Source organism: Coregonus lavaretus (assembly GCF_964263955.1).
Source record: "Coregonus lavaretus genome assembly, chromosome: 8".
NCBI classification, from domain to species: domain Eukaryota; kingdom Metazoa; phylum Chordata; class Actinopteri; order Salmoniformes; family Salmonidae; genus Coregonus; species Coregonus lavaretus.
Window position 1 is genome coordinate 59,252,700 of NC_139995.1, and position 16,364 is coordinate 59,269,063.

Below are 16,364 nucleotides of genomic sequence, written 5' to 3' on the forward strand. Positions count from 1 at the left end.
TCCAGATGCAGCGCTCCTAGTAGCCGGGGACTTTAATGCAGGGAAACTTAAATCCGTTCTACCTCATTTCTACCAGCATGTTAAATGTGCAACCAGAGGGGAAAAAACTCTAGACCACCTTTACTCCACACACAGAGACGCATACAAAGCTCTCCCTCGCCCTCCATTTGGCAAATCTGACCATAACTCTATCCTCCTGATTCCTGCTTATAAGCAAAAACTGAAGCAGGAAGCACCAGTGATTCGGCTAATAAAAAAGTGGTCAGATGACGCAGATGCTAAGCTACAGGACTGTTTTGCTAGCACAGACTGGAACATGTTCCGGGATTCTTCAGACAGCATTGAGGAGTACACCACATCAGTCACTGGCTTCATCAATAAGTGCATCGATGATGTCGTCCCCACAGTGACCGTACGTACACACCCCAACCAGAAGCCATGGATTACAGGAAACATCCGCACTGAGCTAAAGGGTAGAGCTGCCGCTTTCAAGGAACGGGACTCTAACCCGGACGCTTATAAGAAATCCCGCTATGACCTCCGACGAACCATCAAACAGGCAAAGAGTCAATACAGGTCTAAGATTGAATCATACTACACTGGCTCTGACGCTCGTCGGATGTGGCAGGGCTTGAAAACTATTACAGACTACAAAGGGAAGCACAGCCGCGAGCTGCCCAGTGACACAAGCCTACCAGACGAGCTAAACCACTTCTATGCTCGCTTCGAGGCAAGCAACACTGAAGCATGCATGAGAGCACCAGCTGTTCCGGACGACTATGTGATCACGCTCTCCGTAGCCGATGTGAGTAAGACTTTTAAGCAGGTCAACATTCACAAGGCCGCAGGGCCAGACGGATTACCAGGACGTGTACTCCGAGCATGTGCTGACCAACTGGCAAGTGTCTTCACTGACATTTTCAACATGTCCCTGACTGAGTCTGTAATACCAACATGTTTCAAGCAGACCACCATAGTCCCCGTGCCCAAGAACTCTAAGATAACCTGCCTAAATGACTACCGACCCGTAGCACTGACGTCTGTAGCCATGAAGTGCTTTGAAAGACTGGTCATGGCTCACATCAACAGCATAATCCCAGAAACCCTAGACCCACTCCAATTTGCATACCGCCCCAACAGATCCACAGATGATGCAATCTCTATCGCACTCCACACTGCCCTTTCCCACCTGGACAAGAGGAACACCTACGTGAGAATGCTATTCATTGACTACAGCTCAGCATTCAACACCATAGTGCCCTCTAAGCTCATCACTAAGCTAAGGATCCTGGGACTAAACACCTCCCTCTGCAACTGGATCCTGGACTTCCTGACGGGCCGCCCCCAGGTGGTAAGGGTAGGTAACAACACATCTGCCACACTGATCCTCAACACGGGGGCCCCTCAGGGGTGCGTGCTCAGTCCCCTCCTGTACTCTCTGTTCACCCATGACTGCATGGCCAGGCACGACTCCAACACCATCATTAAGTTTGCCGACGACACAACAGTGGTAGGCCTGATCACCGACAACGATGAGACAGCCTATAGGGAGGAGGTCAGAGATCTGGCCGTGTGGTGCCAGGACAACAACCTCTCCCTCAACGTGACCAAGACAAAGGAGATGATTGTGGACTACAGGAAAAAAAAGAGGACTGAGCACGCCCCCATTCTCATCGACGGGGCTGTAGTGGAACAGGTTGAGAGCTTCAAGTTCCTTGGTGTCCACATCACCAAAGAACTATCATGGTCCAAACACACCAAGACAGTCGTGAAGAGGGCACGACAAAGCCTATTCCCCCTCAGGAGACAAAAAAAATTTGGCATGGGTCCTCAGATCCTCAAAAAATTCTACAGCTGCACCATCGAGAGCATCCTGACTGGTTGCATCACCGCCTGGTATGGCAACTGCTTGGCCTCTGACCGCAAGGCACTACAGAGGGTAGTGCGTACGGCCCAGTACATCACTGGGGCAAAGCTCCCTGCCATCCAAGACCTCTATACCAGGCGGTGTCAGAGGAAGGCCCTCAAAATTGTCAAAGACTCCAGCCACCCTAGTCATAGACTGTTCTCTCTGCTACCGCACGGCAAGCGGTACCGGAGTGCCATGTCTAGGTCCAAAAGACTTCTCAACAGCTTCTACCCCCAAGCCATAAGACTCCTGAACAGCTAATCATGGCTACCCGGACTATTTGCACTGCCCCCCCACCCCATCCTTTTTACGCTGCTGCTACTCTGTTAAGTATTTATGCATAGTCACTTTAACTCTACCCACATGTACATATTACCTCAACTACCTCAACTAGCCGGTGCCCCCGCACATTGACTATGCAACGGTACCCCCCTGTATATATAGCCTCCCTACTGTCACTTTATTTTACTGTATATATAGCCTCCCTACTGTCACTTTATTTCACTTCTGCTCTTTTTTCTCAACACTTTTTTGTTGTTGTTTTATTCTTACTTTTTTGTTTAAAATAAATGCACTGTTGGTTAAGGGCTGTAAGTAAGCATTTCACTGTAATGTCTGCACCTGTTGTATTCGGCGCATGTGACCAATAAAATTTGATTTGATTTGATATACTGTATTCTATTCTAGAATATTCTACTGTATTTTAGCCGCTCTGTCACTGCTTGTCCATATATGTATATATTCCATTCCTTACTAGATTTGTGTGTGTTAGGTATATGTTGTGAACTTTTAGATATTACTGCACTGTCGGAGCTAGAAGCACAAGCATTTTCGCTACACCGTGCAATAACTGCTAAACACGTGTGTGTGACAGATAACATTTGACCAAAAATCATTCTCCTCTGCTCTGGTTCATGTCGTTGTCTCCTAAAGTTTCATTAACCTCAGTATGTAAACTGTGCCCGACTGGAACACAACTCTTCGTCCAGCAGACAATCTCTACAACAAATAGAGGGAGCCCCAGTGAATTCCTAACCCTGGCCCACACCATAGGAATGCGTTTATTGGCTTTGTATACCCAGTTGTTGCATGACTAACTGGCCTCTTGAACGGCAGCTCCTGAGCGCATAGAAGACCATGGCTGTCCGAAATGGAACACTATTCCCTACATAATGCGCAGCTATATAATGATGTGGTGAAAAGCAGTTCCCTATCCAGGGAAAAGGGTGCCATTTCAGACAAAAGCCCATATGATGACAAAATGACACTATAAATGGGGTAGATCTCATGCTCTGCAACGCCAGTCACAACTCGCACGTATTTCTGAACCTGAAGTATGCATCTCTAACTCAGACCTTTGTAACACAATACATTATTTTTAAAAAATACCAAGAAACATGTATCGCTAGGACAATCCACATTTAATTTGACACTAGCTTGTTTGCCTTGTACTGAAGTCCCGTCTTGTCATATTTTACCTTTGTCGTACATGTGACGACCCTCCCACTCTGTCTGCCGTATTCTCTCTCTTTGCTCTCGTTTCCTTATTAGGATGCCGGTGGGCGGAGTTGGGAGGGTCGTCAGCTACCTGGGGAAACACCTGGGCCCGGGTTGTGTCCCAGGATAAATGGACCTCTTCCACGTTCATTGAGGAGACTCTCTCCATACAGACACTTTTATTGATTAGACTTTTTGGTTGTTTGCTTTGGCACCTTTCAACACCTTGCATTATTACATTTATGTATGCATAACACTCACTTACACTACCGATTACTGATTACACACATCATTGTTAATTATACTTAGTTTACTTTAGTTAATAAATATATATTTTCGTATTCCTTGTCTCCACGGTGTCTCCCTTTTGTTTTACGAACTTTGAGCCGGTTCGTGACATACAGAACATTAAAATACCAAGCAAAGTGTGTTGCTAGCGCCATCCAAATTTGATTTGACACTTCACTGCACAACACAAACAAGTTAGCTAGTGTCAATTCAAATGTGGATGGCGCTAAAGACACACAAACATTCCTTGGTATTTTAATGACCGCTGTGTGACAGTGGTACTATACAGGGAAAATACATTTGCCTAGGACAGAGAAGTGAATTCCTGTCATCTTTTCCCTGTATATTGTAACACCGAGACACCAGTCCTGTTGATGGCACCCCATTTAGTCTGTCAACACACCAGTCCTGTTGATGGCACCCCATTTAGTCTGTCAACACACCAGTCCTGTTGATGGTACCCCGTTTAGTCTGTCAACACACCAGTCCTGTTGATGGTACCCCGTTTAGTCTGTCAACACACCAGTCCTGTTGATGGTACCCCGTTTAGTCTGTCAACACACCAGTCCTGTTGATGGTGCCCCGTTTAGTCTGTCAACACACCAGTCCTGTTGATGGTACCCTGTTTAGTCTGTCAACACACCAGTCCTGTTGATGGTACCCTGTTTAGTCTGTCACACACCAGTCCTGTTGATGGTACCCTGTTTAGTCTGTCAACACACCAGTCCTGTTGATGGTGCCCTGTTTAGTCTGTCAACACACCAGTCCTGTTGATGGCACCCCATTTAGTCTGTCAACACACCAGTCCTGTTGATGGTACCCCGTTTAGTCTGTCAACACACCAGTCCTGTTGATGGTACCCCATTTAGTCTGTCAACACACCAGTCCTGTTGATGGTGCCCTGTTTAGTCTGTCAACACACCAGTCCTGTTGATGGTACCCCGTTTAGTCTGTCAACACACCAGTCCTGTTGATGGTACCCTGTTTAGTCTGTCACAACACAATAGACACCAATCCTGTGACAAGACTCATAATATAATAATATGCCATTTAGCAGACGCTTTTATCCACAGCTCGTCCGCAAGCCCCTCCTAGCTAGCTTCTAGCCCCATGCCCCTCCTAGCTAGCTTCTAGCCCCATGACCATCCTAGCTAGCTTCTAGCCCCATGACCATCCTAGCTAGCTTCTAGCCCCATGCCCCTCCTAGCTAGCTTCTAGCCCCATGACCATCCTAGCTAGCTTCTCATACTACACGCCATGATTCATCCCAATCTCAGACCATGTTATCCTTCAAATAAACCCCTTTAAAAGGCGCAATCAGCATTTCAAACAATAACAAAGCGGTCACCCATCCAGTTGGATGGGGCCGGTGAAATGTAAACACTAATATTCCTAGACAGAGCTATGGCAGTATGGAATGACCATCCACGGTATTCAAATTATAGCTTTAACCATGTTTTGAAGCTAAACAGGGTTTGTTTACCAATTGATGAAAACATTTTTGGGTTCTGGTGGGGTACGACAGTTGAATTACGCTGATGAGGCATTTAAGTTATATTCTTCAAGAATCAATGGCTATATCATGAATTTAAAGTCCAAGAATGGATGTACCGATCACAGATTGACCTTTTAAAGACTGGTGCTAATGTGCCATTGTATAGCTCTGGTCATCTCCATGTCCAATCTCGTGTGCCATAGTGTTGTTGGTAATGCCAGGTAGGAAGAGCCAGGACATTGGGCTATTTCCAATCATACCGCAAGTGCCTATTTTAGGAAACATAACACGAACAGTTAACCCTGTAGTATTAAGTGATGATAGATCAGTAAAAATGAAGTTACATTGTAACCGTCAAATCCTTTTTTAACAGAGCATAGCTTTATTTGCGATGGTAACAAAGTCAATGGAACGTGGAGATGCGGAGGTAACCACCCAGTCTAAGGTGCAGCAGGCGCTGCATCGGCGATCTTCTTGGCTGCTGCGTTGGCCGTCTTCTGGCCCTTTTTGTTGTGCTTCTTGGCGAAACGCATGTTCTTCATGAACTTAGGGTCGACCTGGGAGAGAGAAAGAGAGAGAGCGAGCAAGGAGATACGGAATAAGTTGCAGACAAACTTTTCATATAGAAACAATACTGAAAGTGAGTTCAATACAAAGAGGTAGAAATCTGAAGGGTATGAAAACAGGACGGAAGGATTGGTTGAGCAGGGGGGAACATCCTCATGTGACCAGAATTGAAAAAGACGCAGCAGTAGAACTGTTGGGTTGCTAGGCGACTTCAATACACTGAAAGAAAAAGCGTGTTTCTTGCACATGCCCCTTATCATCCTTCACTAAACATCTTACCCAAACCACCAGCAGATGTAATACTTCATCCATTGATTAATTTAAAGATCTGGGTTTCTCATAACCGGGATACAAGCTTTTTTGGGGGATTATTGTAAACTGGATATGACGTTTTTATAGGAGTCAACTCAAACACAATACTTGAGTATCCCCAATAATAACAGGGTATTGGTGTGCATGTAAACATGATCAGTGTTTCCTCTGGGGGGGAAATGTGTGTGTGGGGGGGGGGGGGGGGTGAAGGGGAGGTCCCTCCCCCTTGTTTTGGGGGTCCAGGGTCACCCCCTAGAGAATTCTACCTCCCAGTGAAATCAGGTCATTTTCCACATTTCAGCACATGAACACAGTATAAACCAGAGAAATACGTCCATATATAAAGGATGCATTTAGACAGTCTAATTCTGATAAGATCGGAGCTTTTGCCAATAATTGAGCAAAAGATCAGAATTGGGCTGCCTTTGTAAATGCTGCCTTAGAAGCACGAAGACAGGAGAGTAGCTCGTCCACGTAAGCCTGAAAGCTGTGCAGTGCATGGTTTAGCCCCCCAGTCATGGCCCAAGGAGCTCTGGGAAGATGTAGGAATATACAGAACGCCGTCCTCACCAGCCCGAGGGCCGGGGACAAAGCTTGCTCTCCGACGCCGTGGAACGGGACTGTACGTCACAGCACCGAAGTGCTACGCTCCCATACGCCACAAGGACAGAGCCATGCGAGAGCAACCTCACAGGATGTCCACGTCGTAATTGATACATTTATATTATTGTGACAAGGACCCCCGCATCTGATGTACAATCATAACGGTTGATAGGCCAGCAGATCATAACAGTTGATAGGCCAGCAGATTAATAAATACCCCTTTCATGGACTCGTAACGGTCTGGTCTGGGCTTCTTGATCCCATTCCTGTGGGCCTTACGGGCTGTGGACAGACAGGAGAAAGACTTGTCACACGTTCTGGAAGCAATTAGCTCAAACTGAAACAGGATTCAGGCTACTCCTGCACAACTCTCAACAGTTTGTTTAGAAAACATGGACACAAACTAAACAGGGTAGGCTGCTACTCCTGTTATGCCAACTACATAGTTAGCTAGGCACCATCACTGGTATATGCTAACTAACTTCCTAACCATACATTTCTACTCACACTGGTTGTGGGTGGTGTGATTCTTTGACTTTGCCATTTCTGTTCTGTGGATCTGTTAACGGAAGAAAACAGAAATTAGTTTAACTGCAGAACAGACAAAAAAAACCACGCTGGAAGTCATGTTTGCTACACTAGCTAACGTTAGCTAGTTACAAGCGGACATGACTGGCTAGCTAGCGAACAAGCCGCAGGGGTTTGCAACGATGTAAACATTGACATTTTCGCCTTGTACGTGCTGAAAGCTTTGAGATAGTTACGCCAGTATTATCTAAAACGGTTGACACCTTTTCAATTCGGTGAGTTTGGTGGAAAGCGTTCGTTTTCCTAACAAGTTTAGCTAGCGGGTAGAAAGGGGCACCCGAACCTAGCTATGTCGTTTTAATCATCCAAGAGGGAACAAATTTAGCAAATATAAAAAGACGCCTGTGTGGTTCGTGATATTTTGCGCTATAAACACGCATTCATGTTTCGTATGAATCTAAAACACCGGAGGATTGACGCAGATTACATGTTAGACTCAGGAGTGAAATTCGTTACCTGCCACACGTACGAGACGACAACCGGAAGAGAAAGACCTAAAGCAAACTTAAGGAAATATGAACCATCGAATCAGGAGCGGAGACGGAAAACGACAAGACGTTGAATGGGCGACACTGCCACCTAGTGTAATGTCTTGTACACTGCACTATCAACATGTCCAGCCAGGAGGTGTCACTGTCAGTCCACATGATTTTCTACAACCATGACCATGGCCCCTGCTCGCTGTGTGTTGTGGTATGGTGCTCAGTGGTTCAGTTGGCCCCTGCTCTCTGTGTGTTGTGGTATGGTGCTCAGTGGTTCAGTTGGTCCCTGCTCTCTGTGTGTTGTGGTATGGTGCTCAGTGGTTCAGTTGGCCCCTGCTCTCTGTGTGTTGTGGTATGGTGCTCAGTGGTTCAGTTGGCCCCTGCTCTCTGTGTGTTGTGGTATGGTGCTCAGTGGTTCAGTTGGCCCCTGCTCTCTGTGTGTTGTGGTATGGTGCTCAGTGATTCAGTTGGCCCCTGCTCGCTGTGTGTTGTGGTATGGTGCTCAGTGGTTCAGTTGGCCCCTGCTCGCTGTGTGTTGTGGTATGGTGCTCAGTGGTTCAGTTGGCCCCTGCTCTCTGTGTGTTGTGGTATGGTGCTCAGTGGTTCAGTTGGCCCCTGCTCTCTGTGTGTTGTGGTATGGTGCTCAGTGGTTCAGTTGGCCCCTGCTCTCTGTGTGTTGTGGTATGGTGCTCAGTGGTTCAGTTGGAGGTGGGGGATCGCTAGTTCATTTTCTACTCCAAAATGAATGAAAACAAAATTATGCTGACATCTAAAATATTATTTCCCCCTCCAGAAATGAGCCCAATATCATATTTGTCCATATTATCAAGCAGGTGTGCTGTTCAGCAATAAGCCTTATCACCTGCTGTCGCCCACCTGTTGGATCATAGTGCCTGACTATAAATAAAAATAGTTTGAGGATTGCCCATCTGCCTTTACCCCAGTGAGCTAATCTCAGTAATTTGTTGAAGCACCTTTGGCAGCGATTACATTTACATTTTACATTTTAGTCATTTAGCAGATGCTCTTATCCAGAGCGACTTACAGGAGCAATTAGGGTTAAGTGCCTTGCTTAAGGGCACATCGACAGATTTTTCACCTAGTCGGCTCGGGGATTAGAACCAGCGACCTTTCGGTTACTGGCACAACGCTCTTTCTTACCCACTAAGCTACCTGCCGCCCGTCTTACAGCCTCGAGTCTTCTTGGGTATGACGCTACAAGCTTGGCACACCTGTATTTGGGGAGTTTCTCCCATTATTCTCTGCAGATCCTCTCAAGCTCTGTCAGGTTGGATGGGGAGCGTCACTGCACAGCTATTTTCAGGTCTCTCCAGAAATGTTCGATCGGGTTCAAGTCCGGGCTCTGGCTGGGCCACGCAAGGACATTCAGAGACTTGTCCCGAAGCCACTCCTGCATTGTCTTGGCTGTGTGCTTAAGTGTTGTTGTCCTGTTGGACGGTGAACCTTAGCCCCAGTCTGAGGTCCTGAGGGTGGTTTTTGTTCTGACATGCACTGTCAACTGTGGGACCTTATATAGACAGGTGTGTGCCTTTCCAAATCATGTCCAATCAATTGAATTTACCACAGGTGGACTCCAATCAAGTTGTAGCAACTTTTCAAGGATGATCAATGGAAACAGGATGCACCTGAGCTCAATTTCAAGTCTCATAACAAAGGGTCTGAATACTTATGTAAATAAGTTATTTCTGTTTTTTATTTGTAATAAATGTGCAAACATTTCTAAAAACCAGTTTTCAATTAGCCATTATGGGGTATTGTGGGTAGATTGATGAGGATTTTTATTTATTTAATCCAGTTTAGAATAAGGCTGTAACGTAACAAAATGTGGAAAAAGTAAAGGGGTCTGAATACTTTCCGAAGTATAATGTATATAGTGTGTATAAGCTGGAAGTAAAAGCCTAAGTGTTGTTGTTCATTAGTTTACTCCAATTAGGGAAGGGTTGGTAGGGTTAGGGGAAAATAATAAAGGAAAATATATTTTAAAAATATATTTACAAAAATATATATGGGGGATTGGAAATGCTGCAGACAATTACACTGATGGAAGCTACAATCTATCTGCAATATTAAAGCTGATTATTAAAACCTATTTACATAAGTATTCAGACCCTTTGCCATGAGACTTGAAATTGAGCTCAGGTGCATCCTGTTTCCATTGATCATCCTTGAAATTATTCTACAACTTGATTGGAGTCCACCTGTGGTAAATTCAATTGATTGGACATGATTTGGAAAGTCACACACCTGTCTATATAAGGTGCATGTTAGAGCAAAAACCAAGCCATGAGGTCGAAGGAATTGTCCGTGGTGGTGGCAGCATCATGCTGTGGGGATGTTTTCCAGCAGCAGGGACTGGGAGACTATTCAGCATCGAGAGAAAGATGAACGGAGCAAAGTACAGAGAGATCCTTGATGAAAACCTGCTCCAGAGCGCTCAGGACCTCAGACTGGGGCAAAGGTTCACCTTCCAACAGGACAACGGCCCTAAGCACACAGCCAAGACAACGCAGGAGTGGTTTGGGACAAATATAAATAGTTTACGTTGTTTAAGAGCTAGATCAATGAACACCAGGGCAATAGGAGCCATCATACTACTCCTCATTCTCAGCCAGGGAACGCAAAAGTCATGTCTAAACCAATTTATAATTTAGGCGAAATGCTAGTGCTTGGAAATACAATTTGACATTTGGAACGGATAGCCCTCCAGCGTCTTTCCCTCTTTGTAAATTTGTTGATTTAATCCGGGATCTCTTACCTTTCCATGTAAATGTAGGCGTCCTTACCGGTTTTTAATCAAATAAAAATGTTGTGCTGTATTTACGACCCTCCCAAATGAACCTTTTGTGAATGGCTGTGTTAATCATTTAGAGTAATAGTTCACCTAATTGGTTCCAAAATGTTTAACTAGACCTCCGGAGAAATACCTTCCCAAACAGGTGATTTGTCTTTATTCATGTTATCCATAACCTTTTGAGTTAATGTAGGGAGATTTGGGCTCCCAGCAAGCCGGCTTCCTCAGTTGAGAGAATAGGAGTTCTTATATCTTTTAAAAAGGACTCAATCTGGCTTGGTGTGGAATTTACAATCAGAGGTGTACAAGTCTTTATAGGAACGTAGCTGGGATCTCACCTTGTTGTAGGTCTCCCTCTGTTTTAGCAGTTCGGCACTCAGGTTTGGATAGATGCTGGTCCTCTTCCTCCATGCATACTGTAGGTCAGACCCCCGGATTCCGCTGCAAGGCGAACAATTCGCTGCTTGACTTCAAAGGTGTGGATCCGTACAATCGTACAGCAAGAGCTGTTGCGGAGTTGACCCGTGCGGTGGGCAACGGTAGTACCCTTTATCCTGCAGTCAAATGACCACATCGCCCTCTAGTGGCTTCATGGGTGGAATGTTATTAATATTTTTCATAATTTCATAATTAATCAACATTATTTTTAAAAAACCTGCCGAAAATCCGGTGTTTCTACGTCAAAACTGTTTTGTTATATTTCTGTCTTCTGTGATGTATATAAAGTTTAATATTGGGATGCAAACTCAAAATCGAATACATTTCAACTCTATATCTGACATGGTACAGGTGTCTTCTTTTTTTTTTTAAACCCCATAACCATGTGTGTGAAGTGTGTACTTTTGTTTCAAAGTAGATTTGTTTAAGACTACCAAGAAACGCTGTGTGACCCTGTGTCACGTCTACCCCCGCTCCGGCACTCGACATACTAACCACCGGTCCTGGCAACCCTTCATTACGCACACCTGGCAACCATCATTACGCACACCTGGAAACCATCATTAGGCACACCTGGAAACCATCATTAGGCACACCTGGCAACCATCATTAGGCACACCTGGAAACCATCATTAGGCACACCTGGAAACCATCATTAGGCACACTTGGCAATCATCATTACGCACACCTGGCAACCATCATTACGCACACCTGGAAACCATCATTAGGCACACCTGGCAACCATCATTAGGCACACCTGGAAACCATCATTAGGCACACCTGGAAACCATCATTAGGCACACCTGGAAACCATCATTAGGCACACCTGGAAACCATCATTAGGCACACCTGGAAACCATCATTAGGCACACCTGGAAACCATCATTAGGCACACCTGGAAACCATCATTAGGCACACCTGGAAACCATCATTAGGCACACCTGGCAACCATCATTAGGCACACCTGGCAACCATCATTAGGCACACCTGGAAACCATCATTAGGCACACCTGGAAACCATCATTAGGCACACCTGGCAACCATCATTAGGCACACCTGGCAACCATCATTAGGCACACCTGGCAACCATCATTAGGCACACCTGGAAACCATCATTAGGCACACCTGGAAACCATCATTAGGCACACCTGGAAACCATCATTACGCACACCTGGCAACCATCATTACGCACACCTGGAAACCATCATTAGGCACACCTGGAAACCATCATTAGGCACACCTGGCAACCATCATTAGGCACACCTGGCAACCATCATTAGGCACACCTGGAAACCATCATTAGGCACACCTGGAAACCATCATTAGGCACACCTGGAAACCATCATTAGGCACACCTGGAAACCATCATTACGCACACCTGGAAACCATCATTAGGCACACCTGGCAACCATCATTAGGCACACCTGGCAACCATCATTAGGCACACCTGGAACCATCATTAGGCACACCTGGCAACCATCATTAGGCACACCTGGCAACCATCATTAGGCACACCTGGCAACCATCATTAGGCACACCTGGAAACCATCATTAGGCACACCTGGAAACCATCATTACGCACACCTGGCAACCATCATTAGGCACACCTGGAAACCATCATTAGGCACACCTGGAAACCATCAATAGGCACACCTGGAAACCATCATTAGGCACACCTGGAAACCATCATTAGGCACACCTGGAAACCATCATTAGGCACACCTGGAAACCATCATTAGGCACACCTGGAAACCATCATTAGGCACACCTGGAAACCATCATTAGGCACACCTGGAAACCATCATTAGGCACACCTGGAAACCATCATTAGGCACACCTGGACTTCATCACTCCCTGATTACTTTCCCTTTATCTAGCACTCCGTTGTACAACTGCTTCCTGCATCTTCGTCACGCCCTGATTTAGCCCACTGCAGTAAAATGATTTCTTAATCAGCAGCATGGAACCCAGCTTCTCCTGCCCCAAAACAGTTCATAGAAAAGATTGCTCATGAAGGAAGTTGGTTTGCCCGCTTCCACACCAGCTTCAAGTCCTGTGACCCCGTACATTGAATTTCTCCAAACTTTCCACTTTAGTTGAATAAGTATCCACTTTAGCAGTGAGCGCTGCCAATGATTCATTTACCGGTTTTAGTTGTAAGTCTAGTGCAGAGGTCATCTCCTCACCAACAACCTCTCATTTAGTAGCAGTCAGTTCTTTCTGTTGAGAGCCGCCACGTTCTCGCAGATGAATTGTGGACGGACAAATTGTAGTAGCTGTAGTCGAAATAGACCTGCTAGTTATTTCTTGTCACACAATGAATGTCCCGCACCTTTCATATGATGTTTAGTATTGACAAGTATTAGGAAATAAGTCTGCTAATTCATACTAATTTGCAAAAGAAAGCCATGATAAGGCCACGCATTTCAATGCATGTCACCGCAACCGGATGTGCAATTTCTTTCTCTGATCCTTCTCTTTTAACAGTGGCCATCAAAACTGATTTCATAGGTGTGTTTTCCCACGACTGCATTAAGAATGTTGTACAATTCCTGGGCATGCACGTTTCTCTCCCTGTGCAGCACTCGCAATTTGAAAGTGCCTCGAGAGGAATATTATTTTCTCGCATAGAATTTGACAAGCTATTCTACTATGGGGTTGTCTTTAAATGTGGACAACTATTTTTCGTTAGATAATTCAACATTTGCATATCCAAAGGTACTGGGTCTCAGCCCCTCCTGGCTCTCATGTGGTTCATAGGTGCCGGGTCTCAGCTCTGCCTGGCTCTCATGTGGTTCATAGGTGCCGGGTCTAAGCTCCGCCTGGCTCTCATGTGGTTCATAGGTGCCGGGTCTCAGCTCCGCCTGGCTCTCATGTGGTTCATAGGTGCTGGGTCTCAGCTCCGCCTGGCTCTCATGTGGTTCATAGGTGCTGGGTCTCAACTCCGCCTGGCTCTCATGTGGTTCATAGGTGCCGGGTCTCAACTCCGCCTGGCTCTCATGTGGTTCATAGGTGCCGGGTCTCAGCTCCGCCTGGCTCTCATGTGGTTCATAGGTGCTGGGTCTCAGCTCCGCCTGGCTCTCATGTGGTTCATAGGTGCCGGGTCTCAGCTCCGCCTGGCTCTCATGTGGTTCATAGGTGGCGGGTCTCAGCTCCGCCTGGCTCTCATGTGGTTCATAGGTGCCGGGTCTCAGCTCCGCCTGGCTCTCATGTGGTTCATAGGTGCCGGGTCTCAGCTCCGCCTGGCTCTCATGTGGTTCATAGGTGGCGGGTCTCAGCTCCGCCTGGCTCTCATGTGGTTCATAGGTGCTGGGTCTCAACTCCGCCTGGCTCTCATGTGGTTCATAGGTGCCGGGTCTCGGACCCCTGATGGTGCTCAGCCATGTGATGTGCCAAGGCTCTCCACAAAACACACCACAACATCTATAATATAATAATAATATGCCATTTAGCAGACGCTTTCATCCAAAGCGACTTACAGTCATGCGTGCATACATTTTTTGTGTGTATGGGTGGTCCCGGGGATCGAACCCACTACCTTGGTGTAACAAGCACCGTGCTCTACCAGCTGAGCTACAGTCTCTCGGTGTCAGGTCTCTCTGTGTCAGGTCTCTCTGTGTCAAGTCTCTCTGTGTTAAGTCTCTGTGTCAGGTCTCTCTGTGTCAAGTCTCTCTGTGTCAGGTCTCTCTGTGTCAAGTCTCTCTGTGTCAGGTCTCTCTGTGTCAAGTCTCTAGGTGTCAGGTCTCTCTGTGTCAAGTTTATCTGTGTCAAGTCTCTGTGTCAGGTCTCTCGGTATCAGGTCTCTCTGTGTCAAGTCTCTAGGTGTCAGGTCTCTCTGTGTCAAGTCTCTCTGTGTCAAGTCTCACTGTGTCAAGTCTCTCTGTGTCAGGTCTCTCTGTGTCAAGTCTCTAGGTGTCAGGTCTCTCTGTGTCAAGTCTCTAGGTGTCAGGTCTCTCTGTGTCAAGTGTCAGGTCTCTCTGTGTCAAGTCTCTCTGTGTCAAGTCACTCGGTGTCAGGTCTCTCTGTGTCAAGTCTCTCTGTGTCAGGTCTCTCTGTGTCAAGTCTCTCTGTGTCAGGTCTCTCTGTGTCAAGTCTCTCTGTGTCACGTCTCTTTGTGTCAGGTCTCTCTGTGTCAGGTCTCTCTGTGTCAAGTCTCTCTGTGTCAGGTCTCTCTGTGTCAAGTCTCTAGGTGTCAGGTCTCTCTGTGTTAAGTCTCTCTGTGTCAAGTCTCTCGGTGTCAGGTCTCTCTGTGTCAAGTCTCTCTGTGTCAGGTCTCTCTGTGTCAAGTCTCTCTGTGTCAAGTCTCTCTGTGTCAAGTCTCTCTGTGTCAGGTCTCTCTGTGTCAAGTCTCTCTGTGTCAGGTCTCTCTGTGTCAGATCTCTCTGTGTCAAGTCTCTAGGTGTCAGGTCTCTCTGTGTCAAGTCTCTCTGTGTCAAGTCTCTCGGTGTCAGGTCTCTCTGTGTGAGGTCTCTCTGTGTCAAGTCTCTCTGTGTCAAGTCTCTCTGTGTCAAGTCTCTCTGTGTCAGGTCTCTCTGTGTCAGGGGTCTCTGTGTCAGGTCTCTCTGTGTTGTGTCTCTAGGTGTCAGGTCTCTCTGTGTCAAGTCTCTCTGTGTCAGGTCTCTCGGTGTCAGGTCTCTCTGTGTCAAGTCTCTAGGTGTCAGGTCTCTCTGTGTCAAGTCTCTCTGTGTCAAGTCTCACTATGTCAAGTCTCTCTGTGTCAGGTCTCTCTGTGTCAAGTCTCTAGGTGTCAGGTCTCTCTGTGTCAAGTCTCTCTGTGTCAAGTCTCTCTGTGTCAGGTCTCTCTGTGTCAGGTCTCTCTGTGTCAAGTCTCTGTGTCAGGTCTCTCTGTGTCAAGTCTCTCTGTGTCAGGTCTCTCTGTGTCAAGTCTCTCTGTGTCAAGTCTCACTTTGTCAGGTCTCTCTGTACAAGTCTCTCTGTGTCAGGTCTCTCTGTGTCAAGTCTCTCTGTGTCAGGTCTCTCTGTGTCAAGTCTCTAGGTGTCAGGTCTCTCTGTGTCAAGTGTCTCTGTGTCAAGTCTCTCTGTGTCAGGTCTCTCTGTGTCAGGTCTCTCTGTGTCAAGTCTCTCTGTGTCAAGTCTCTCTGTGTCAAGTCTCTCTGTGTCAGGTCTCTCTGTGTCAAGTCTCTCTGTGTCAGGTCTCTCTATGTCAGGTCTCTCTGTGTCAGGTCTCTCTGTGTCAAGTTTATCTGTGTCAAGTCTCTGTGTCAGGTCTCTCGGTATCAGGTCTCTCTGTGTTAAGTCTCTCTGTGTCAAGTCTCTCGGTGTCAGGTCTCTCTGTGTCAAGTCTCTCTGTGTTAAGTCTCTGTGTCAGGTCTCTCTGTGTCAAGTCTCTCTGTGTCAGGTCTCTCTGTGTCA

General features: G+C 46.5%; 1 protein-coding gene across 1 annotated transcript; it reads right to left on the bottom strand.

The window, feature by feature from the left end:
* Positions 1 to 5,548: 5,548 nt before the first annotated feature.
* LOC311133133 (large ribosomal subunit protein eL29-like) lies at positions 5,549 to 7,770 on the bottom strand. The gene is made up of 4 exons (XM_084166567.1): positions 7,716 to 7,770; positions 7,179 to 7,230; positions 6,889 to 6,953; positions 5,549 to 5,746 (listed from the first exon to the last, which is right to left on the bottom strand). Exons 2-4 carry the CDS (start codon positions 7,213 to 7,215, stop codon positions 5,630 to 5,632), a joined length of 219 nt encoding a protein of 72 aa, XP_084022693.1. The 5' UTR covers positions 7,216 to 7,230; positions 7,716 to 7,770; the 3' UTR covers positions 5,549 to 5,629.
* Between the last annotated feature and the right edge of the window lie 8,594 nt (positions 7,771 to 16,364).

Excerpts from the sequence above, each read along its gene's own strand:
- LOC311133133 (XM_084166567.1), bottom strand. The coding sequence starts at position 7,215 with ATGGCAAAGTCAAAGAATCACACCACCCACAACCAGT. Across the intron at positions 6,954-7,178 it reads TCACACCACCCACAACCAGT|CCCGTAAGGCCCACAGGAAT; the intron begins GTGAGTAGAAAT and ends GTCTGTCCACAG. Across the intron at positions 5,747-6,888 it reads GTTACGAGTCCATGAAAGGG|GTCGACCCTAAGTTCATGAA; the intron begins GTATTTATTAAT and ends TCTCTCTCCCAG.